Source organism: Heteronotia binoei, chromosome 21, assembly GCF_032191835.1.
Source record: "Heteronotia binoei isolate CCM8104 ecotype False Entrance Well chromosome 21, APGP_CSIRO_Hbin_v1, whole genome shotgun sequence".
Classification (NCBI taxonomy): Eukaryota; Metazoa; Chordata; class Lepidosauria; order Squamata; family Gekkonidae; genus Heteronotia; species Heteronotia binoei.
The window spans coordinates 41071694-41096703 of NC_083243.1; the positions used below are offsets into that span (position 1 = coordinate 41071694).

Genomic DNA, 25010 nt, shown 5'->3' on the forward strand with positions numbered 1-25010 from the left:
CACGTATTCTGTCACTACTTTGAATCCAAATTCTTCCTAATCTGACAATTGGGTATAGCTCTAGGAGTTATATTTGAAGCTCTGGGTTGTGGTAGCAGCCCAGAATACATCCTCATGTAGTATTTAAGGCAACTTTTTTGAGATGTAGATTTTACAACTTTGGTGCCTTTATAAAGTCACTCTCTTAGTTGGTATAGAATGCCATTTCTTTACACAGAGTGCTGCTGTGAGTATTCATGCTCCATTTTGGATGCTCCTATTTGCTTTTAGGCAAAGTTAATTCCACTGGTTTATGGCTTTAATGTGATGAGCCCAACATAATTAAGAAAATGCCCCTGCCCATCCCCGATGAGCTCTAAGATCAAAAACAGAGACCCTCTTGAGTTTACTGTTTGCCAGGTTGCAAAGATTGCAAAAATATGTGACAAAACATTCTCAAGAGCAAAACCCTGCTTGTTAAACTCCACTGCACTAGAAATTTGCCAGAGCTTGTCTGATTTTATGACCTCTTTGTTTGCACAGCTTTTTGATAGTGGCCTGCGTGCAAGTACTGGTGGTAATGATGAAGATTAGCATTCATTATGTTTTATCTGTAATTCCTTTTTATTGCATAGTGAATATGCTTTGGACTGCTATCTTATGCACTGCTTTGTAGTTAAGAGGCATTTCCCATAACCGAAACACATGGGGCTGCTTTATATTGAGTCAGACTATTGTTCTAGCAAAGTCACTATTGTTTACTCTGACCAGCAGCGTCTCTCAGAGCCTAGGACAGAGTTATTTCAGGTCACTCACTGCCTGATCCTTTCTAACTGGAGATGTGGGAGATTGAATCTGGGACTTGCATCCAAAGCAGGTGCTCTAACACTCTCAAGTGTAAGGAGGACTGCAGTCTTGATAGATTCTTTATTTTGAGTCTCAGAATAAAACAATAATGCCTGCAGAAGTGCCTCACCTGACAAGAAGTCAGAATAAAAACCATGTGAGGATAGACGTGAACTGCACAAAATTCAGCACCATGGAGAGTGGTAAACGTCTTAAAGGTGCACGAGGTTTGCCTGGGGTGAGTGATTTAATTAGACTTGCTCAGCGACAAATGACAGACAGCAGTGAGAGCACGGCTGGATTACTGCTTATTCATATCGGGCTTTACGAAGTACCTTGTGACTCTGACCTGAAAACGGATCTAGTCACTTGCTGTGTAAACTCTTCGATTTGTACTATTTCAGCGGAAGTTCTCTTACTGGGAGGCGGGGAAATGTCTTTGAGTTTGCACTTGAACATGGTTATGAGGTAAAGCGGAAAGACCTTTTCTGTCACGTTACACCCGGGACGTGATACTATTCTTTTGCCTTTGAATTTAAATACAAAACAGATTAAGTGAGGGGATTGCTCTTGGAAACGGGTGACAGAAGCCTTCCTCACTTTAATTAAGCAGGAAGGTTGGGTGGGGGTCGTCGTTCTTGTAGCGGTGACTTGTATTTCTTTCCGAAATTCTTTTGCGTCCTTCGTGGCAAAGCGCTTTGACTCTGAGGCACTTTTGTCGCGCGTCCCCCGCCCCCCTTTTTGTGAGGGTAAGATAGCTTTGTTCCTCCCTAACCCTTTCGCGCCCTTTTTTCCCGAGGGCAGGAGAGTCGTTGCACCGCATCCCACCCCAGGGCTGGGGGGGGGGCGGGGAGTGCGGTGCGGTGAAATGAAAGCGGCGCACACAGACAGACACCTTTAGCCGGTTGAAAAGGCGCTATGGGGAGAGAGGACGCCGCTGAGGCGAGGGAGACTGCGCAGGCGCAGAGGGCTGGAAGGAGGAGGGGGCGGCTCTAATGTGTCGCGGCGGGCTGGAGCCGAGCGAGGCAGAAGTGGAAGGGCGCCGGAGCGCTGAGCCGCTGCTGAGGTGGGGAAGGGCAGGGATTTCTCTCAGCTCGGAGTGGTTGTTGCCGCCGAAGTGGCCGCCGGGCCCAGCGGGTGGATGCTAGTAGGCGAGGGGCCGGCGCTGTGTCGCCGCGCAGCCATGTCTAGCAGCGGCCCGGCGAGGAAGAGGCGAGCCCAGCGCGGTCCGCGACGCCCTCTGTGAGGAGGACCGGCTGGCGGCGGCGGCGGCTCGCTGAGAAAGCTCCATGTCGTCGTCGTCGGTGGCCGGGGATTAAGGGAGGCGGCGGGGGGAGACACCAATCCCGGCGGGACTGGGGTGGGATCGGGACGCGCGACCGACGCCTCCTTCCCTTCCTCCCTCCCTCCCTGTGGAGCTCCGGCGGGGAGGACCCGAAGCGGAAAGGCGGGCCATGGCTGACCGGAGCCCCCCGAACTGCCACCTGAGGCTGGAGTGGGTTTATGGCTACCGGGGTCACCAGTGCCGCAACAACCTTTACTACACGGCAGCCAAGGAGATCGTTTATTTCGTGGCGGGCGTCGGGGTGGTCTACAGCCCCCGCGAGCACCGGCAGAAATTCTACCTGGGGCACCAGGACGACATCATCAGGTAGGCAGGCAGGCAGGGACCCCCCACCCACCCCGTTTCCCCCCTCCCCTTCCTTCCTTCCTTGGTTCACCGCCACCACCAGCCCGCCGGCGGGCGCCGTGTCTCTGCAGGAATTCTTGTCACAGGACAGCGCGCTCGATCGCCTCAGACAGCCGCGTCCTGCGCCTGCCTGCCTCTCCCGCTCTCCCCGCTGGGAGACAGCAGCAGCGACGAGCAGGCGCCCTCCTTAGGGCATCGGGTCCTCGCCTGATCTCAGCCTCTCCCAGATGCATTTCGGGCAGCTCTTCGGGATTCTTTCTCCCCTGCAAGAGGCTCCCTCTCTTTCTCACACAGCAGGCAGTTTCTTTCACTGTCCAGGCACTTGTTTCCCCTTTGCTGCAGTTCTGCTTTCTCCCCTTTGGACTCGGAGAATAGCCTAGAAATGATCTTCACTCCAGTGTCAAGGGCATTGCCAATAAGCTGCCCTATATTTCCTCCTGTTTGGGACGGGGAAGGGAGGCGGGATGAAAAGTTTAGGTCCACGTGCATTTGCCTGATGTGTGTATGTGTGTTTAAAAGACCAAATGCAGAATCCATTTTTTAAATTATATAAATTTACCATTTTTTTGCTTCCAACAACTGGGTTTCATAACCCACCTCTACTCTTTCTGTTTGTCTCACACATCTGTTATCAGTGATCCCTATGTTGCAGTGGGTGAGATCAACTGAGGACAGTCTCTTCGTTTCATCCTTATGTCAGGTTCAGACATCAGAGGCATACAGCATTCTTAGGTTCCTGCCTTCCCCATATACCAATTAATTTCTTTCCCCTTGAAATTTTTGCTGAAGTCCAAGCTTGACCATTTTTCTGAAGCATTTATTGTAAGCCCTCTCAGGGTCATCTTAAACTGGTCTACTCAGAATCTTACTTGTCTAGTGAGCAGAGCGTTCTCCAGTCTTGCATTTGCACAGTATAAATTTCTGGAAGGGTTGAAAGGGTTTGTATATCTTAAATTTCTTGTTAAAATTTGATCTGGGTCTATGTGATTCTTTTCATTCACTTCCACAAAATGCACTGTGATAATTTGGCTCATATGTTCCTAATTTGTTCCTCCCCGCCCCCCCCCCCCACCAATCCCAACCTGCAACAAAAATCTGACCTATGCTGGCACTGCAGTATGATACGCTTCCTGTCTTTGCTTCAGGTAATGGATTTTCCTGAATCTCTCTGGTTTGTTCAAGTCACTAAACTAAAAAATAATAAAAAAATTCTTGTACGTTATGTAACTGTGACCCAATTCTGCAGCATTAAATTTTCTCTTTATTTGTGTCAATACAGCTGTAGTATATGTGACTGTGTGATCACAGTTGTTTAGTATTGGCTTTCATAGTTAAGGCAGAATTGCCAAATGGTCTTAGAAAGGGATATAAAACCTTGAAAGTAAGTACCCTTAATTATATATAATACATTTAGTGATTTAATATATAGTGATAAATGAAGATTGGTGACTATGGAATATTTGAAGCAGTTTTGCTTTGTTTTCTCTATGATCTTTTTTTTACAATGACAATGGAACTTTTCCTTAGGTTTTGGATAGATGATGTTTGTACATATTTTACATACACAAAATTTGGTGGTTGTTTTTCCCTAACAAGAAACAGGGCTTTTCCTCTCATTGAATCCTAAACTTAGTTGATCTCTCATTTTTCTATTCTTTTCTATGATGGCTTGGGAAGTTTTAGTTAAATATCAGAATATATGAACCCTTGATTTGAAAGAATCTAAACTGGTTTCTGAGTGATATTAATTTCATGAATTTCATTAATGCATTTTGCTCTGTAGTAGTGGTTTTGTGTTTGGTTACTATATCCCTGATTGTTTGCAACTGAAGTAACTCCCAGGCATCCCATCAAGAGGACAACAGAGTATAGTTACATTTGCCCCATAAAATACCATTGGACAATGAGATGGCACTAGACATTATAATTTCTTGGTACGTTTTCCTTGAACTTCAATCATTCTTTTTGCATGATTTTTCTATCACATTCTGTGGCTCGAGTTTTTGCTTTTCCATGATTTAGCTCAGGGGTGTCAAACATGTGGTCCGGGGGCCGGATCAGGCCCCTGGAGGGCTCCTATCAGGCCCCCAAGCAACTGGCTCTTGTCTGCTTTGTTCTCCCTTTCTCTTGCTTCCTTCTGAATATCAGCTTGCTTTGCAAGGTTTGTTCATTTGCACAGGAGCTACAGAGCAAAACCTCGATTTTCTCCATTGGTTGAGGCTCCTCCTCCTGGTCTCTTTGGGAGGGATGAAAAGAGCCAGAGCTTTCTTTGCTCAGTTCCCTGGATCCCATGGGAGAAATACAAAGAAAGCACCTTTAAGACCAACAAGTGCTAATGTTTTAAGCATGTTTTGTTTTAAGTTTTTTTAAAACCTTTAGTCGTGTTTGTCTGTGTCCTTTAAAAAGTTTATATCTCTGTTACCTAATCTTAAATAGGTACACACCTGACCCAGCACAACACAGCCCAATCTGGCCTGGTTTGGCCCGACAAGATCTCATTTAAGTCAGATCCGGCCCTCATAATGAATGAGTTCGACACCCCTGATCTAGCTGTTAAAGCCCACACACAGCTTGATGCAGAGGTAGCAGCAAGTTATCTGGGTTTGACTCCAAATAGATCAGTTGTTTACTGTCTTGTTGGTCCAACAGTAAAAGCCAAGAACACAGTAATGCACAATGGATTGTGTACTTGAGTTCTAAACCAGCACTGGAGCTTTCCATTGGGAACCCTAATAGCAGGTTAGAGTCTCCAAGTCTCCCTTAACATAAAATTCTGCCACAGCAGTGTACAATTAAAACACCATCACAATATAGAAACAAACCATTAAAAATAAGACAGTAGACAAACAGGAGGCCCTTAGACAGTGGCCCTTAGAAGATGGTCTTAAACTTAATCTATATAAGTTGTGTCCTGGGGATGGCACACTCTCCCATGAAGAATATAAATTATGTATGGAGCACAGTTTATATGCTTAGAAATAAAGCATCCGTGAGCCATGCTGTAATGCTGCATGGGATAGAACAAGTCTAATACTGCTGAATTCCTATTTAATGTACCCTATACCCAAATATCCAATTCTCCCTTAACATAAAATTCTTCCACAGCAGCTTACAATTAAAACACCATCACAATATAGAAACAAACCATTAAAAATAAGACATTAGACAAACAGTGTAAAAACTTTCCATAAAACTAAAGCAGACCATTAAAAAAGCTAATTAAAAGTTTGGGTAAAAAGAGGTGTTTGGGCCTAATGTCTAAAAGAAAGTAAAGTAGTCACTGGGTGAGCCTTAGTGTATATGATTCTACATTGTTTTGCATAGCCATGCAATGTGTTACTGACAGGGGGAGCAGATTAAGTGAAAACACTATGAGATTAGGTTTAGATTTTCTGATGCTATAATGCATTGCTTATTTGTGATGTAAACAAAACACTATTTGTATTTGAGTAGAGGAACTGTGAATGAAATAAGATTCTGGTGGAATCATGCCCTGATTTTTTTTTGTTAGTTAAGAAATCAATTTTTATTTAAACTTGGATTTCTTTTTTTTTTGTAACTAGCTGGAAAATATTGACATAGCTGTACAATAGTCATGGAAGATCTGAATTTTACTTACATTCTTAAAAAACATTAATTTCTTACTAGAAATGCAGATTTATTTTTTGAGGGATTCTGAGAATTTCAACACAAACTAAATTGCCAGTTACCATGGTCAAACGCATTGTGTTCTGTTTTGTAATGGCCAATGGCTGTACATAATAAATTTTGACTGACTGATATTTATACATGAATTAAGTCCCTTTGCCAGATTGTGTCAAAGTTTGGCTCTAGTGCCATGCTGAACAGTTTTGTGACTGCACAGTAGCCACTTGTGCTACTGGGCTTTCCCCAGTTGTGCCCTGGTAGATAAGTTATATTTATAATATATCTATTGCAAATTGTGGCTGCTTTTGCACCTGTGCACCTGCTATATTGATCACTGGAGAAGAAGATACATGTACCCCAGGTTCACATTCAGGTCCATTGAAGTGACCCACTTGTAAAACACATAATCACTTTGTGATTCACCCTATCTTTCTGTCTGTGCATCATTTAAATGAAGTGCAGTTAATATATTAGCTGAAGCTTTGTGTGTGGGGGCATACATGCATGTGCCTGTCAGATGACTTAGGAGGCTGTCTAGAGAACTATAGGTCTTTCCCCGAAAAATAACTACAGCTCCCATGAGGCAGTGCAGGAATATGCATGCATGAATTGCTGTAGATCCAGATAACTTGGCTGTCACTGGACATTGATAAATGCTAGCATAAAGCACACAGTGACATCTAAGTTATAGAGGTGGAGGTAACTGTGGCAGAGCAGTTTGTAATTGCTCATGTGCAGTCTTTTAAAATACACTATTCCGATCAAGTGGTTCAAACCCAGAAGTCAAACATTTTAAATGTTTAGCTCTGATGATAATTACATGTGAGCAGGCTGTGAGTCAAACTGGTAAGTGATCAAGTGTCCTTGATTATCGCTGCAGTAAGAGTCTCTTTTAAATTAGAGAGCTTCTTTCTTGAATGACTTTCTCCCTTTGTTTCAGTATATACTGTATTTACTCAAAAGAAAGACAACCTCTTAAAAATAATACAAACACAAACAAAAATATAATTTGACATAATTGTAACTTGTAGGCAAATGCAAGATGACCCCCCTATTTTTATGTAAAAAAATTAGTCTTGCAGTAAACACAGTACTGCTGGAAATGAGGTCTAACGTATAGAAGTCAGCATTTTCACTATTGACCTATGGACCATAGGTTGGTCCCCTTCTAATTATCGGTCCTAGTTTATGCCTGTATTGACAAGGTTAGTCCTAGAAAATATTCAGGAGATGTATAGTGTCTCAGAAGAAACTTTTGTGTTTGAGGGTAACAGCTTCCAGTTTTTTGTTTTAGTACTCACTGAATACAGGACGTGGACAAAGTGGCTTTTGACTCATCAATGAGATGATTAAGGGAACCAGGAACTAAAGTACCCAAGGGTTTGTTGTTTTATATGTCCTAAGTAGAACACTGAATTCTGTCCAGCAAGCCAGTGTTCTTGGTGCTCTATTTGTGTGAGAAAGCAGGTTGTATATTCTTCGCTATTCCAGGTCCAAACACCCCAAGTTTATGCAGAGCACATTGCATTTGTCAAGTGTCTCTGGGTTATGAACACATAAGACATTGTTGAAAAGTGTTCCTAGACACCAATGCCACCTAAAAGTCCAAGAACAGTAAAACCAGTGGACACTGGGTATGCAACACTCATTAATCAAAAGAAACCAGATGACTTAAATGACAGATGTCCACACTTCTCCAGATCATAGGATCTGTTAACTTTTGTTTGGAATCACCTTTAATTACATGGCCACATCAATCACTGGCCATGACTTGGTCCAAGATGTTGGACCAAGGTCACATGTGATAAAACAGGACAAAGAAGTCATCAGTTAATGTATTGTAATTTATTTAAAACCAAATATCCTCAAACCTTGATACACCTGACCTAGTCACCTGGATCCACACCATGGTAACAGTACTGTAATGCACTGTATGTTGGTCTTTCCTCAAAATCAATGTGGAAACTCCAGCTGGTCCAGAATGCTGTGGCTTGACTATTAGCAAGAGGTTGACAGAGCATACCCCCATTCTGCAAACCTTCTGTTGGTTGCTGAGCTCAGTTTCAGGTATTGGTTAACGTATATAAAGTCCTTCACGGTCTTGGCCCCTCTTAATTATGGGACTGCCTCTCTCTATGCTCTGTAATGAGAACTCTGTTCATGTGAGCCGGGGTTTCTGTAGGTGCTAATCTGCAAATGGGCAAAATCTTGTACTGCTTGTTCACGTGTTTCTCTGTTGTGGCTCTACCTTGTGGAATGGTCTGCCTGAGAAGGCCAGGAAAGTTCCCAGTCTCCTGGCCTTCCACAAACTGCAAAACTGAACTATCCAGTAGGGTTTTTCTGTGCAGGTAATAAGGCTGCACAGTACAAGTCAAAATGGTTTCACAAACTTACTTGGATCAATAATTGGAACTTGTGGTCTTTAATGCTGTATATAGCATATTGTAAGTAGTATCCTATTATGTAATTTCTGTACCACTTAATGTGTCATGTTAATATTTATTTCTCCTACTGAGCAGTTCATATCCTGAGTAGAATGTAACTGGTGTAATCTTAAAATAGGCAATGGGCAGTGCAAGACCCTGCATAGCTCCATATGCTGAGCGGGGCTTCCTGTATTAATGAATGGAAGGAAGGAAAGTAAGCAACTTTAACTTTAAATGTATTCTTCAAGCCACTGACTGGCTTGGCTTAGAGAAGTGATTTAGTTTTCCAAGCCAGCTGATGGGGTGGTGGAGGCTTTGAGAGCCTCACCATATGTGTGAAAGAGCCATGTGTGGCTCCCGAGCCGCAGTTTGGCCACCCCTGGTTTAGATGGATCACTGCTTATGCTATGCTCCTGTTCTTTCTGGTGGTTCCAGTCTTTTAATCTCTGAATGTATTAGTTATTGAATGTCTAATTTTGTTGATTTTACTGACTCACTATATGTAATCTGCCTTGAGTCCCTGTGAGAAAGGTGTACTATAAATAATGTAAATAAATAAAATAAATGTAATTCATTGACTTAATGATCACATTTAACAAAATGAAGAACAAGACTGCACCCACTGAAATTCTCAGAAAAAGTTCTCAGGAGATTGTAAGAACTTAAATTAAACTTGTAGCCCTAGATTTTTTTTAAACAATGCTTCTAACATTATTTAAAAGTAATAAGCTGTTCTTTTTCTGATAGACTTTCTGACTGCCTTTTTGTTCTGCTAAAAGATATGCTGAAACCTAATAATTACAAATGGACTGGAAACAAGTTAATGTGTGAGGAAAGGCAGCTATTCCATAAATGAATAAATGGCTTAAAAGAACAACCACCAGCAAATAAATTAGCTAAGTTTAGATGCTCTGTGAAGTAGTAGGAATCTTGCCGTATATACTACAGTTCTATGTTAAAATTGTCTGTGTTTATTTTCACTCTATGAACTGACATGAACTCATTTTAACATCCCTCATGTAATTGTATATGTGTGATTTCTTTTAAAAGCTGAACAAAACCTAAGCATAAAAATTAAATAATTATTAAAAACCTTTTAGAGGATTGCATGTATTTATTAGAGTTTTATTGTGATACTTTCCTTTTATCTCAATAATGTACACACAAGACGAATGGATTAATTCCACAATGTAGCTGTTTGACAACTAATAAATATCCTCCTGACTTTTAGAACTGTGTTAATCATTATTCTATGCTTATAAATCACTCTGTATGAGCAAGCAAGGTGAATTATGCTTTATCTTCCATTAACACAAGCCATTGGGCAATATCTGGATAATTTGTAAAGATTTACTAAAATTAGTCTTCCAGTGTAAAGCTTGATTTCTTCTTAGGGTTCTCAGTGTAGAATAGGAAATCTGAATTCACACAATGTTGGCTTTTGTTTTTAATCTCAAAATTACATTTGGAAATGGAACTGCAACTTCATATTATTTTATAAAATTCATGTAAGACCAATTGAACTAACACAAAACCAATTTGCAGTATTTTGAGTACTCCAGAATTCATTATTCATTATTATCAGGCTTGATGTTAAACAGACAAGGGGAGGGGGAGGGAGACAGTTGTTTCAGGCTATGATACTGAGGCCATTGATCTGCTCCAGTTGGGGAGTCAAGCAGTCTTGAGAAGTGCTGAACTGCATAGTGGAGTTGGTATATTAGGCACCCTTGGCTTTGTGGGGGGGGAGACAGTTTGTCAGTGGAAGCTGTCATTGTTCTCACTGTTTTCTTCCCACAAGGCCAAAGGTGTCTGATATTATCACTCGCTTACACATCAGAATTCTCTATGTCAATTTTTTCCTGCTCCTTTCCTGTGTTCTTTTTTTACCATAGAGTCTGATGAAGACTTTTGGGAAACTCAAAAGCATGAACACTATGTGTCATTTCAGTTTGTCTTAACAAATGGTATTACATGAATCTTCTTTGTGGCTTCTGTGCAGACCCACATATGGATATTTTACATGGATCCCCCCCCCCTGTTTTTGCTTTGCACTAATGTGGCTACTTGGAGCGTCTATATTATTTAATAATGTATCTAGCACAAAAACAGCCCTGTCGATAACTAAAATGGTTTACTATCTTACCAAAATCCAAAGCATTACCCTACCTGGCTATCTTAAATATACCAAAGTAAGGATCTGTTAGATAACACTTCAGGCTCAAGCATTCTATCTGGCTATCAGGAGTGCTGGAATATATCACAATAGTTAATTGGGAGAAAAAGAGTGACATGCAATTATAGGAAACCATGAAGGAGAACAGCCACTTTAAGTTCTTGAATAAAACCATGTATAATTAAAAAAAAAACAGATGGAATGATAGAAAGGATAAATATGTGTACATTCTAATATACCAAGGAGCTCTGTTAAACTGTGCTTATTTACTCTCTTTTTCCAAGAAAGATTCATCTAAGTGGATTGCCACCGAAGTTGGTAGGAAATATTAGTAAAATGTAATACATTTATTGATATCAGGTTCTTTTTTCTTTGCCAGGTTTTATTTATGAGTGAGAGGAAGAAAATAATTGAGCTTGATGGTTTGCCAAAGTGTCATTTTCAATTTCTACATTTCATAGAATCTTCCCCCACTCAGCAGCTTAACAAAAGCAGATTTTTAAATTGGAAAATTCTGAGTTCCTGCTGCTGTTCCAGAATGTTGCCTCCGATATTCTTCTCTTTCCCTGTTGATTTACTCTTTTCTGATTTGTTGGTGATAACTTTGTATTTGTTTGTGCATGGCTCTTGGTCTCACACTGACTGTGAACATGCAGTGTCCCTTTTTATGCAGTTGTGGCTGCAGGGTAGGTGGAACAGGGACAAAGAAGGAATTACTTATGTAGGGAGCTGGAGTGGTAAAAAGGTGGAGGAGAAAGGTTCCTGTAAAGCAGTCAGTAACCACCTTCTCTTCCTCGGAAACCCCTGAATCCAAATCCAAATACAGCGGTTCTGAAAGACCTTGTATTCTCTACTCCACCCTTCCTGTTTTGCTTCCTTTCTCTTTACTGTGCAATGCAGACCTAGACAAGATTTCACCCAATAAATTAAACCCTTTATGTGGACCTCTGGACTCATATAGCTTTTGTTTAAATCTCTGCTTGGGGTTGCAAAAACAAAGTTTCCAGCACTTGCCAGACCACAATATATTGCTTTTAGCTTCGTGGATCTACAGATTGGTAAACAGGTCTAAAGTATCTATATACTAAAGGTAAGAAGTAGGTGTATAACTATATGCCAAATGTCAGTGTGAATTGTTTTGTGTATGGCCTGTTGAGACAGTAAAGTTGAGTGAGAACATTTTAAAGTGTAATATATTATGCAACTATATATGACTTTTTATTGATTGTGGAAAGAATGGAGTGTCTTGGTCCCTATCAGCAGTTTCCTCTTTGCAGACTTGCAGTGATGTAGTGATCTGTGAAGAATAAAGGCTGTGACTGGCAGCTATATATTCTGAGGAAGACATTAATTGGCATGTTTTTTCTTCCAGTGTTAATTTGTCCTTCCTCTGGCATTTTACTTGCCATGTGTGTTAAATATCCCATAAAAGTTTTGCATCTTTCCGAACTGTTCAGCAAGCAGTTTTTGCTATTCTATGGAGAAAAATTCTGCCTTGCTGATAAGGCATAGAAGAAGAGAAGAGGCTGCTTTTTATGATGTTGTAGTTTATATTTGTTCTGAGACTGAAATTTTAGCACAGTTTTTGCTATGCATGGGGGATTGTGTCACAGTGTTCTTTTAGTTACCTGTCAAAGGTCACTTGTGGAATCCTGTACTATTCAATTGTAGACTGGGGTTGAAGATAAACTTGAGGTAAACAATCTCCTTTTGGTCAGATACATGGCCAACTGTTATGTTGTCTTGTTCCCATCAAGAATAGTACATGTATAATTTACCACTACAACAAGAAAAAATCTTTTACAGTTTCCCAGGCAAGCAGATCAGAGGAAATCATGATTATGATTACATAGCATTGAACCACATCTCCCTTGAGAAAGTCATTTTGTCTGGCAGAACCTGATTCTTTTGAGTTTGTGGTTCAGAAAAGCAGGAAGGCAAGGGTAGAAGGATCTTAGGAAAACTAAAGATTTCTTAAAAGTGGCTACTGATTCCCAGCACTGAAAAATAAGACAAGATATGGGGCATGTCTTTTATATTGTATTGATTTAGCTGCAAGACTTGGTAGATTCAGGAAGGGGCTCACCTTACAAGCAACTGTATGTTGAACTTCCCTAAAAGGCCCATATCACATTTAAAAAATAATTTTCCTAAGCCTATTGGAAAGGGAATGTTTACTGATGGTACTTGTGCTAGACCAAGTAATGGGTTCAGTTTTATTAAGCAGTCTCTGGAAAAGCAAAGTGAATTCAGTTAGTTTGTGTCTTATAAAAGTATCTTTAAGGAATTTTTTTTTAAATTAGCAAGAGAAACTGTTCCAGTACACTTGCCTAGATTTGTTCCAAATTTTACAAACCAGAGTTAGATGAGAGTGGAAATAGATGTTACATTAGATACGAAGCTGCTGCTGCTGTGGCTTCTCCATGCATCTTTCCCCCTTTTTCTTTGTAATGTTTAACATAACATGAAGTTAGTTGACTTGTTCCTGCTGCCAGCAGTCAGTATTGTAAACATGGGTTGGGCAGTACCCAGCATAACTCCTGTTATGTTAACCCTGATGTTGCAAAGAAAAGAGAGACAGAAATATGGAACTTCTGGCAGCTTTATGTTTCTCATAACATGAAGTTCTGCCTTGAGTTATCACACATCTGCACTGGCCCACAGTCTGCCTCTATAAAGAACTCTATAATTCCCAACAGCACTGCTTTGCAGTGACGATAGGGATCAAGAATCAAAATATTTTTTCCTGATTCCTATGACAGTTTTTTCCTCCCCACTCTAGTTTACTTTTCATATTTTCACTGACTTCAGTGGCCTCAGAAGGCTGTAACTCTGCTTAGGGCTGCACTGTTATTGACTGTAGTAGCGTATCAACACAATATGTGTGTGTGTGTCTAAGTGAGAGTGTGATGATCATCCTTATTTTGCATATCAAAGAAGTTAACCAGCAGCAAGGTAGACAGGCAGTAATAGGACTCAAGTAAATTAATCTAAATGAGTTGAAAAGTTTGATTTGGTATACCCACATGAGGGTATACCAAATCAAATTGCAAATTTGAGCAGCTCTTATTACTTCTATCCAAATCTTCACGTTAGTCATTTTGTCTACTCTCCTCCCTTGCCTGTCATCAACCAGTATTAAAGTCCCACTTGCTAAGCAGGTATGGACGTTACAATGAACAAGAAAAGCACAGGAAGAAAGGCCAGGGAATATGGAGTGCATCTTATCTAGCAACATTAAAGGTTATATGTGGTTTTTCAGGTTGTGCTCTTGCAAATGTCTCTGTTTCAGCAGTAAATTGCTCTTTTTTAATTGTTTCTAACTAATCAAGCATGCATTTTTGAACCACTTCTAGCTTTTCAAAGCATCTTTTTAAAATTTAGTCCATGGGCCAGACCTGATGTTGAAGAAGGTAGCAAAATGTCTTGGTGTTTTTCTGAAAACTGTATGTTTATATATTATGTTTTGAAGTGATAACCCATTCTGATTTGTAGTTTAAGCTTTTTATGATGTCATCAAGATGGCCAAAGCCAATTTTTCCTACCTGTCCTAATTTGAGCTATAACTTGTGAGCTGTGTGGCCAATTTCAAATTTTAAAGCACTGTTGGAAAGCTTACAACCCCTGCCTACAAATAACTAATACTAATAATGCCTCTATCCATTACTGTTTTTGTGATATAAGGCACAAATCAAAAAGTCAATTCCCCCCACCATTTTCTTTTTTTTATTGTTATAATTTTTATTGATTTTAACTATAAAAAGAAAAAGCATAAGCATAGATACAGAAGCATTAAAGAGGGGGAGGGGTGGATACAGAATGGAAGACCAGAAACAAAGAAAAATGCAAATATATCAGTTACATTTCTACCTCTAAATGAAATACCCAATTTTTTCTATCTGCAAGTATTAAATTTTCCCCTTATATTTTACCATCTTTATCTTTCATTATACAATTTTTACTAAACTATTACTTAAAATACAAGTCTAAACTATTCTTCAGCACATATAAGTATAAAAAAGTCAGAGAAGTCTCAACACAGAACTAACTGGCTAAGCTTAACCATATTAAAAATACAGACTAACCTGTTATTTTAACAATGTCGTCATTAAAATGAGCATAAGAAACAAATATCTTTATCCTTCTAACTTACTTATTTCAAACAGAAAGAAAAAAAGTCAGATTTAAAATATCATAAAACATAGAGAAAAAAGTGATAAGCAGAAAAAACAGTAATTTATCTCTCAGTATAAACAATTTCTCCAAACAAACATATTAAGAGTAGATCTACCAGATTACAGAATAATTGTGTTGTCTGCCTTCTTAAAATTAATCTGTTAACTATATATATAAAATTCTTTTCAAAACTTTTCAATCCTTTAACTCATATCCATATTGTTCTAGGAGGAACAACTTAATATGACCCAAAAATCTCACTTGGCCTTATAAAATCGCATGTCAGTTCTTGTTGAGAATTCCGTATCCAATTACCCACAGAGAGAGAAACAGTTCAAAGACCCTTCTTCCTGAAAGTTTTCCACGTCTTGATTTTTTTGCTGAGATGTACCTTCTCTCTCCTTAGTGCAGTCATCCCTCTCGGTAAAAATAGTAAGGATCCCACGCCACTTGTTCCTCTCGAAAAAACTTCAATCAGTCTCGATTTCTGGTCCTTCATTTTAACTGCACAATAAGGTTCCATTTTGGTTTTCTTCTGTTCATTTCCCAGCGGATCACTCTTCCATTTCCAATTCCACAGATGTCACCAAGATCTCTTTAACACTCTGCTCATGTAGATTTGAGATGTCACTGGCTTTCAACATAAAAGCTCCCATTTGCTTTTTTATCAACGAATGAATCAAGAACTTGCTTTAGAGAAGTTATGGTAACCATTATATATTTTTTATAAAACATTTCGCTTGGTAATGCCATTTTTCTCTACCAAATAACTCAGTCTATTAATCCAAGTTGAAAAGTAACTCAGAGACCCAGCTAGTCTGTCTCTCCAAATATCCTCCATCCGTGTGTTTTGATTATTGCCATTTCAGTTGCACTCAGGCGGCAAAGAAAAATTTCTCTAAAATATATCTCGTTTTTGTTCAGACCATATTATAGCCAGATAATAGTCTCATTAACACATATTCAATTATAATCCGGGTTGATTTGAGTATCTATATTCAGTCTAATTCAAATTGTTGCCAATGCTCAAAGCTGCTCTTTGACTTTTCGAAGCCGCATTCATGGGAAAGTGTCCCATTTGTTGTTATGTAAAATGACCCACTAGCCAGTAGTATTGAAAACAAACTTACTTGCCGAGTAGAATTGCCGTGCTTGAGGTAGGAAAGCGATGCATCTGAAGCTTGTTAAGAGAAAAAAGAGCAAGCGGTCAGGTGTTCACCTTTTACTGGCATAATGGCGATCATGGCGGCAGAGCTTTGGGGCATACAAGAAGGACAGGAACAGTCGCCGCTATGCCCCTGGCTTCTTGCAAAGCCCCATGCCGAAAAGAAACCCCTTCAGGGTCTCCCTGGAGATGCCACATCTGTGGCACCTCTCCAACCGCCTGATTCAGGGGGGCTGCTAGAGACAAGCTCCACGGTCCCCCACTGAGCTCAAGGCAACATAACCGGGAAAGCCCCCCCACCATTTTCTTAGGTTTATGACATATGGCACTTTACCTAATCCAGACAATCACCTAAATTACCTAATCCAGACAGTCACCTAATCATTGGGCATTAAACAATTGTAGCTTATTCTTTTGTCTTTCCAGTGAGACACAGCATGAAGAATTTCATGTTGATATGCCACAGTGAGGTACACGAGAACAGATCAAAATTTTATGTAATTTTTATTTAATGTAACTGGGTAAAATGTAATTTTGCGTTACTGAAAAGAAACACTTTTAATCTTGTGAGTTTAGCAACTGTACAATATGCATATGTTTTTAATTCACAAAATTTACATTATCATTACTTTATGAAGCTTATTCTTTAAGAGACCATATATAATACCAATACTGTGTTATATTCTCAGCTGTGGCTTCTTCTGTGTTTGTGTTTGTAAATGTGTCTCTTTAGAGCTAGTGTAACCTGGTTGCTATGATGATGGGCAGAGGAGGTCTTGACACAAAGTGGCAAGGGAACATCATGCAGAGTCAATGGAATTGCCATCCAGTTGAACTTCATTGGGCCTCATTTGCCCAAATCAGTGCCTCGTGGTAAAAATCAAGAACAGAAGCATTTCTAGACAGTCGTTTACATTACCAGTGCACAATGATGGTAAAAAAGACAGGTTCCATCAATAAGTTATTAGTGTCTATAGGGGTAAACACCAAGGCATTTTTTTTCTTGGGCAAATAGCAATTATTGTGTTATACAACTGTGACATTATAATGAATAAGTGTGTTAAAAGCTGTCCAGCAGCATGTTGATTGGTCTTCATGATCTGACATGCATTCCAGAAGCCATATGAGATTCTTCTGCAAAGCATGGCCACTGCTTTGGAATTGGCCACTCAGTTCAGGAGTTATAAGTTAGAAAAGGTAGGAAAAATTGACTCCAGCCAACTTGATGACATCATAAAAAGCTTAAGCTGTCAGTCAGAACAAGCTATCAGATCAAAACATAATACATAGACACAGTTTTCAGAAAATCATCAAGTTTTGCCACCTTACTGATACCACTATGTCAGTTTTTGGATTTTGGCCCATGGCTTGTGTGGCATCTTGATACAATGTTGGGTTTACCAAGGGATTATAATACCTACACCCTCTAGTTTTAGGGTATTGGAAGATGTCACAACTAGAGAAAGGGTAGAGCATCATATACTCCAGTAAAATGACATCTTTAACATGGCAAGCCCATGTTGACTCAGCCTTCCATCCTTTCGAGATCGGTAAAATGAGTACCCAGCTTGCTGGGGGGAAAGTGTAGATGACTGGGGAAGGCAATGGCAAACCACCCCGTAAAAAGTCTGCCGTGAAAACGCTGTGAAAGCAATGTCACCCCAGAGCCGGAAACAACTGGTGCTTGCACAGGGCACCTTTCCTTTTCCTTTCCTTTATTTTGTATTCTAGTTCTAATGGGCATTTGACTGTAGGTGTTTTGTACTTCCCTTCAGTAATGTGCATTGGGTGACCCATGTGTCCCTGTATTCTTCAACCATCACCCAGTATGGTGAATCTTATTCGCTCCTGCTATTTCCTTGCTGCATACTGTGGTTTATCATATATTTAATCTGTACATGCTAAATCATGGTTTTCCTTTAAAACATGTTTGAAGGATAACTGAATTTTCTGATATAGTCCCATGCCTCTATCTCTTCCTATTGCATTTCATAACTGCTGTCAAATATTTAATTAAAATATAGTAAAATGTAATGTATATTACATAATACCTTAACCTGTGGGAAAGTGGATTTTTGGTCATTATATATCCATTTGAAAATGTTATAATAATATTAATTCTTTTGCTACCACATTCTGAATGCAGGTCTCTCTTTGTCCTGAGTAGAATATATAGTTCCTTCCAAATAGCTAATCTTGCCCAGTGGGTCTGAACAGGCCATCTGCCAGACTTCTTGGAACTAGGTCATATTTTCTAGTTATATTATAATTACAGAATTTAATTTCTTTCTCTTGGTCTTTTTCACTGTCTTGTCTGCTTGATCTGTTTTTCACCTGAATTGAGGTTTTGCTAACAAATTCTGTCTCTTTAGTTAGTCATCTTAGCCAGTTGCAATTAGTGTTCCATTCTATATTTAGATTGCTACTAGCATTCTAGGCAGGGGAAGAAAGATAAAATTAAAAATAAATTTGTCAGAGCTCCAATGACCTGGTTCAGTCTCCTTTCACTGTTCAAAGCTGTCTTGTTTGTTCTTCTTTTTTTGTATAGGGATTACCTGCATAGATATTGAGGCAGACACATATTGGTTCATTGTATTCCTGTCTGTGTAAATCCATGTTTATTCCTGTCTGTGTAAATCCAGTGATAGAACTCAAGCTAAAAAAGAAAAAAGACAAATAATGGCTGTTGAAATACCTGATTATATTGGAAAGTTTTGTAATTTTATAGAGAAACAAAATTGGAATTCTACTGAAAAAAATCAAGTAATAATTTTAACATATGTGGAAAAAAATCAGTAATAATCAGAATCCAGAGCAATTGCTACAAGTTTTAACATTATTTTCCCCTCTGTTTCTTTTCTCTCCCTGAAGTCTTGCTTTGCATCCTGAAAGAGTATTGGTGGCAACAGGTCAAGTTGGAAAAGAGCCATATATCTGCGTTTGGGACTCATACACTGTGCAGACTATATCAGTAATGAAAGATGTCCACACACATGGTATAGCTTGCTTGGCATTTGACTTAGATGGTCAGGTATGTGTATGTGTTCTGTATTTTGCTTTCAAAACTCTAAAATGTGTGTGTGTGTATCTCCTGTTATATAGCCTGATACAGCTTGCTTCTGGAAGTTGAATTGCCTTCGATGTCCAGCTTTTAAAATTTGCATTTATATACATTTTTAAAAATTAGCAAGAAAAATGCAAGCACATTCACTTAGCTAAAACAGATTTGGCATAATTCTAATATATGGAGAGCAAAATTATATAGTTATAGCATACAAAGTGAATTTCACCTCCATACTGACCAATCTAGTTTGTGCAGTAGTCTCTCTGAGAACCAGTGTGATGTCGTGGTTAAGAGTGACAGACTGTAATCTGGAGAACTGGGTTTGATTACCCATTCCTCCACATGAAACCTGTTGAGTGATCTTGCTCCAGTCAAAGTTCTCTCAGAACTCTCAGCCCCACCTCACTCACAAGGTGCCTGTTGTGAGGAGAGGAAGGAAATGTGATTGGGCTAGATCCTGCCAGCTTTTGTACTCAGTCCTAGCCAGTTTCTCTTGTTATTATCGCCCTGTTCCTTGTATATTTTGTCCATACAGGTCTCATAATCCCAAACATGACCTGTTTCTGGGGGTCAGAGAGGACCTCTTTCTCTCTTTTTCACCAGTGGAGAAACTGGTTGAATCTAGCTATTTGTATTTCCAGTAAGAATTACTGAGAGCCAGTGCAATAAAATAATTGCTGAGAATAGGCATAATTCATGTAGTGACAACTATTGTCATTATGTCTGAAGCATTCTAGAGTCATTTAGGTTTTACTGAAAGCTATGCTTTTATATTAAAGATATTATCCTTGTGATGGTCAGCTACCCATCATTGGTCAGTAACTGGGAGATGTGGACTTGAAATTAAATATGAATTTGAAGTCTTGTAGCATGTGTTAATTTGTAGCAGAGAAACACTAGGATCTTCTTCGTGGTCTCTGTGCATCACACCAATGGGAGAGGCGCCGGCGCCGATCACGATCGGTAACTTCAAAGCCGCGGATTTCCGCGCCCCCGCCCCGGTGCGCATGCGCAGGCACCCCTCCCCTGCGCATGCCCAACGGGGCAGGAGCGGACATCCCGCCAGTTCTCTTCTGACCGCCGCTGAGATCAGTCGATCTTTCCTACGGTCGGTGGATTACTTGCTTCAGCCTTGCTGGTTTTCTTTTCCAGTGCGGACTCTCCTAGCGTTATCGCTTTCCTTCGTTTCGTGAGTGGGGTGGAGTGTTATTTTTGTTATTTTTCCTTGACTCTAGTATCCCCTTCCCTTCCCTTCCCTTCCCTCTTCCCCCCCTCACCTTCCCCACGCTTTCGCGTATGGAAAAGCGCTGGGGCTTCTTCAAGCGGTGCAGGCGGTGTGGTAGTAAGATCGCCCCTCCGGACGGCCATACCCTTTGTTTGCTGTGTTTAGGAGAGACACATAAACCGGACTCCTGCACCCATTGCGCGAGGTTTTCCAGACAAACCCGCAAAAACCGAGCGGCTCGTCTCGCTGCAGCCTTGGTCGAACAGGCGCTGTCTCCGAGGAATATGGCGTCGTCAGAAAGCGCGCCAAAATCCTCGACGTCGATGGTCGATACCGACAAAACCTCCCTCGATGCCGATCGCCCCCTGAAAAGAGCGGGCTCGGCTTCGTTATCGGAGACCTCTACACCAGCGAAGAGGTCTAAGGAGGATAAAGGAGCTTCTGCGGGGTCGAAGAAAAAGTCCGACAAACAGAAGCATAAGAAGGTTCCTGCGACTTCGTCACCGACATCGCCGCCCGATCTAACAACTCCAGTGTTACCGCCTTTAAAATTGCTGGCCTCCCCGGCTCGGCATCGACCGACTGTGCCGCTCGAATCGATGTCGACGCAGATAGCGATCTCTTCCGACTCCGACCGAGACTTGGAATCGGCGCAACGTCTGGTGAGCGATGACAGCCCTTCGGACCTCACTCTGGAGGAGAAGGACAGCTCTCGAGATCGATCGGAGACGGCTCCTCGGGATCGATCCCGCAGTGCGCAGAGAGTCTCCCCTCTAACACTGAAACGGGTGCCACATCCGGACCAGCTTAAGACATCCCAACGGGACCGATCCTGGAGTCCTCGGTATCGACGGGATCATCGGTCATCGAAGGAGAGATCTCCGGAGGATCGATCTCCTAGGAGGCACCGAGAAGTTTCCCCACGACTGCGAACACCGCCACCGCTCTCATGGGACCAAAGGCAATGGCAATACCTCTACGGGTCCTGCCCGATGCCGTCCATGTTTCCCTGGTTCCCTCCTCGTCAGTCTGAATGGGACCAACGTTCGGAAGCATCTTACCGTTCGAGGACATCATACCGCCCTCCGAAGCGCAAAGCGTCGGCGTCGATGTCGAAGCCTCCGGCCGAGGAACCGGCAAAGAGGAAGAAGTCTCCTCCCACCGAAGAGACTGTGGCCCCGGAACCGATTCGCGATCGACCCGCTCAGTCAGACCAGTCGGAGTCCCCGGACTCACCGAGATCCTCCGAGGGCTCTATCCAAGAGGAGCAGCTGTCCTCAGAGGAGCTATCTCCCCCAAACAAGGTCGGAGAAGACCAGCCCATCTCCCCTTCGGAGGACTTAAAATCCTATGGGGAACTGATAAAGAGGATGGCTCAGTCTATATCTTTGTCGACCATTCAGCCTGTGCCTGTCGTTACCGATAGTGTATTCGACATCGTTCAGATGGATACATCGACGGCCGTAGCGCTTCCATTGACAACGGTGATGTTACACACTGCAAAAGCTTCATGGGACAATCCTGCTTCCACCCCTATTACATCGCGCAGGCTTGATCACATGTACCGTATTCAAGAATCCTCAGCGGATTTTCTCTTCAATCACCCCCGACCCAATTCAATCGTAGTGGCTTCATCCTCCAAGGCCAGGAAGACCCACGCCACCCCTCCAGACAAGGAGGGTAAGAAGCTAGATGGTCTGGGGCGAAGATTTTACACGGCAGGAGCATTGGGCCTCAAGGTCGCCAATTACGCTGCCTGCATGGGGCGTTATCAATACGCCCTATGGGATCGTGTGTCCACCCTACTCCCAGGGCTTCCAGAACATTCCAAAAATGCCCTTAGGAAAATCCAGAGCGAGGGCATGGCATTGGCCAAGCAGCAGTTAAACTCCGTTAAACATGCTGGGGATATAGGTGCCAAGACTCTTACTTCGGCTGTGACTCTTTGGAGACACTCATGGCTGAGGTCCACAGCCTTACAGGCCGACACCCAGGCTTATGTCGAGGACTTACCTTTCGACGGAAAGGGGCTATTCAGCGCCACCACCGATACGGTGCTCCAAGACATGGACAAAAGCATCCGTACCTCCAGAAATCTGGGGGTACCGGCGTCATCCAGGCAGCAAACCAAGCGTCCATGGTCCAAGGCATGGAACAAGAAACCCTTCCAGAAGCAATCTGGGGACCAACAATGGCGGCCCAAGACCTCGGGCTCCTTCAGCAAGTCCCAGTACGGGGCTAAGGCCAAATACTCGCCTACCTCCTCCCAGTCTTCCAGGCAAAAGGGGAACAGGCCGGCCAAACAGGGCCTTTGACTCCCCCCCCCTTCCTTTACCACACCCCCACCAATTCTTCAGACCACCCCCGCCTCTGGCCCTTTTTCCGAGCGTGGTCATCCATAACAACAGACCACTGGGTGCTGTCGATAGTCCGGCTGGGCTATCTAATCGAATTTCTACAGGAGCCGAAGGCTCCAACATTCGTCTACACCACCCCGTCTTCCACCCTCCGAGAGGAGGTGAGGACTTTGCTCGAGAAGAAGGCCATAGAACCCGTTCCGCCAGACCAAGTCCGGATGGGGTTCTACTCCCGCTATTTTACCGTTCCAAAGCGGGATGGGGGCCTGCGGCCCATAATGGACCTTCGGGGACTCAACAACTTTATACCACACCAATAGTTTCGTATGACGTCCCTGTCCAACATACTTCCTCTGCTAAACCCTGGAGACTGGATGACTACATTGGACCTCCAGGATGCTTATTTTCATATAAGCATCCATCCAGCTCACAGAAAATTTCTAAGGTTCGCCATTGGGACTTCGCATTTCCAATACCGTGCGCTTCCCTTTGGGTTGTCAACAGCCCCAAGGGTGTTCACAAAGACTATGGTAGTGGTGGCGGCCCACCTCAGATTGCAGGGCATAGCAATATACCCGTACATCGACGATTGGCTTCTGGTGGCCGGATCCGAACTCGACCTCCTGAAGCATATCTCCACCACCCTGAACCTCCTCCAACAGTTGGGGTTACGAGTGAATATGAAGAAGTCCTTCCTCCATCCATCCCAAAGGATCCAATTCATTGGGGCGATTCTGGACACGCAACAGTGCAAGGCGTTTCTGCCGGAGAAAAGAGCAAAGGACATTATGGACTTAATACATATCTTCCAGTCAAGCCAAACTGTAACTGCACTCCAGATTCTGCGATTGCTGGGACTAATGGCAGCCACTACGGCGGTGCTGACGTTTGCAAGGCTGCACATGAGGAGTCTTCAGTTGTGGTTCCTGAGACGATTCCGTTGTGGGATAGACCCTCCGCTACGCAGGTTTTCCATTCCGCAGGAGATCCTGGCGTCTCTGACGTGGTGGTGCCACAAGCAAAACTTGCTTCAAGGGGCACCGTTCCACAGGCCGCAGCCGACAGTGACTCTGACCTCAGACGCATCCCTATGGGGATGGGGGGCACATGTCAACGGTCTTTGTGTGGGCAGCAGATGGCCCAGGGACCACCTGCAATATCATATCAACTTCCTAGAACTTCTGGCGATTCATCACGCTATCCTCTCCTTCAGGCCACTGCTGGCAAACCGAACTGTAGCAATACTGACGGACAACACCACGGCGCTGGCCTATATAAACAGGCAGGGCGGCACGGTGTCTCGCAAGTTGTGTTTTCTAGCATTGCAGGTATGGCAGATTTGCATGAAGATGAACACTTACCTCTTCGCAGCTCACCTCCCGGGCGAGCAAAATGTATGTGCGGACTTCCTCAGCAGGGGAGGAGCGTCCCTGCACGAGTGGGAATTGAACTGGACCTTCCTACAGCCGGTCTTCCAGGAGTGGGGGACTCCGGAGATAGACGTCTTCGCCACTCGGGACAACAGAAAGTGCGAGAACTTTTGTTGCCGGGGGGGGGGAAAGATCCCCTGTCGCTGGGGGACGGTCTTCTGCTTCGCTGGTACCGCCTCCACCTCTATCTGTTTCCCCCGATCCCGCTCATCACACGGGTGGTGCAGAAACTATACTCAGAGTGTCCGAGGGGCATCCTGATCACCCCCTGGTGGCCCAGGCAACACTGGTTCGCCCCTGTGCTACAGTTGTCCAAGGGCAGGTTTCACCACTTCCCAGGGGAGCCGGACCTACTTTCCTCCCAGCAGGGCAGGATAGTTCACCACGACGTCCCGCATCTGAAATTGACGGCATGGAAGCTCGGCTGAGCGAGCTGTCAGAGAGGGTGCAACACGTCATCCTTAATTGTAGGAAGGAGTCAACGAGGAAGTCCTATGCCTACAAATGGACTCAGTTCGTTAAATTTGCCTCTCAAAGGGGCAGTGACGCAAGGAGGGCGGGTCTCCCTAGCATCCTTGACTTTTTGGTCTCCTTGTTAGACAGGGGACTGACAGTCTCTTCCATCAGAGTGTACTTGGCGGCCATCTCAGCCAATCATGAGCAGGTTGAGGGCCGGTCGGTGTTCACTCACCCTACCACTAAGAGTTTCCTGAAGGGGCTGGTGCGGCTGTACCCCTCTGTCAGGGCTCCTTTGCCTTCCTGGGACCTACCCGGGGTTTTGGAGGGTCTCATGGGAAAACCCTTTGAGCCTATGGCCACGTGTTCCCT

General features: G+C 42.7%; 1 protein-coding gene across 10 annotated transcripts in view; it reads left to right on the top strand.

Moving 5' to 3' along the window:
* Positions 1 to 2191: 2191 nt before the first annotated feature.
* Positions 2192 to 25010, top strand: part of EML5 (EMAP like 5) — a 134998-nt gene continuing 112179 nt past the window's right edge. For 3 of the 10 annotated variants that reach the window (XR_009556528.1, XM_060261251.1, XM_060261252.1), the window contains exons 1-2: positions 2192 to 2476; positions 18978 to 19137. Coding sequence is in view for 7 of the 10 variants with exons in the window: in XM_060261251.1 (XP_060117234.1) it covers positions 2280 to 2476; positions 18978 to 19137 (357 nt within the window). In the remaining 3 variants the exon portion in view is untranslated. Of the gene's footprint in view, positions 2477 to 18977; positions 19138 to 25010 lie in introns of those variants that run through there. The other 7 variants (XM_060261246.1, XM_060261248.1, XM_060261249.1 and 4 more) reach the window with 4 other exon arrangements.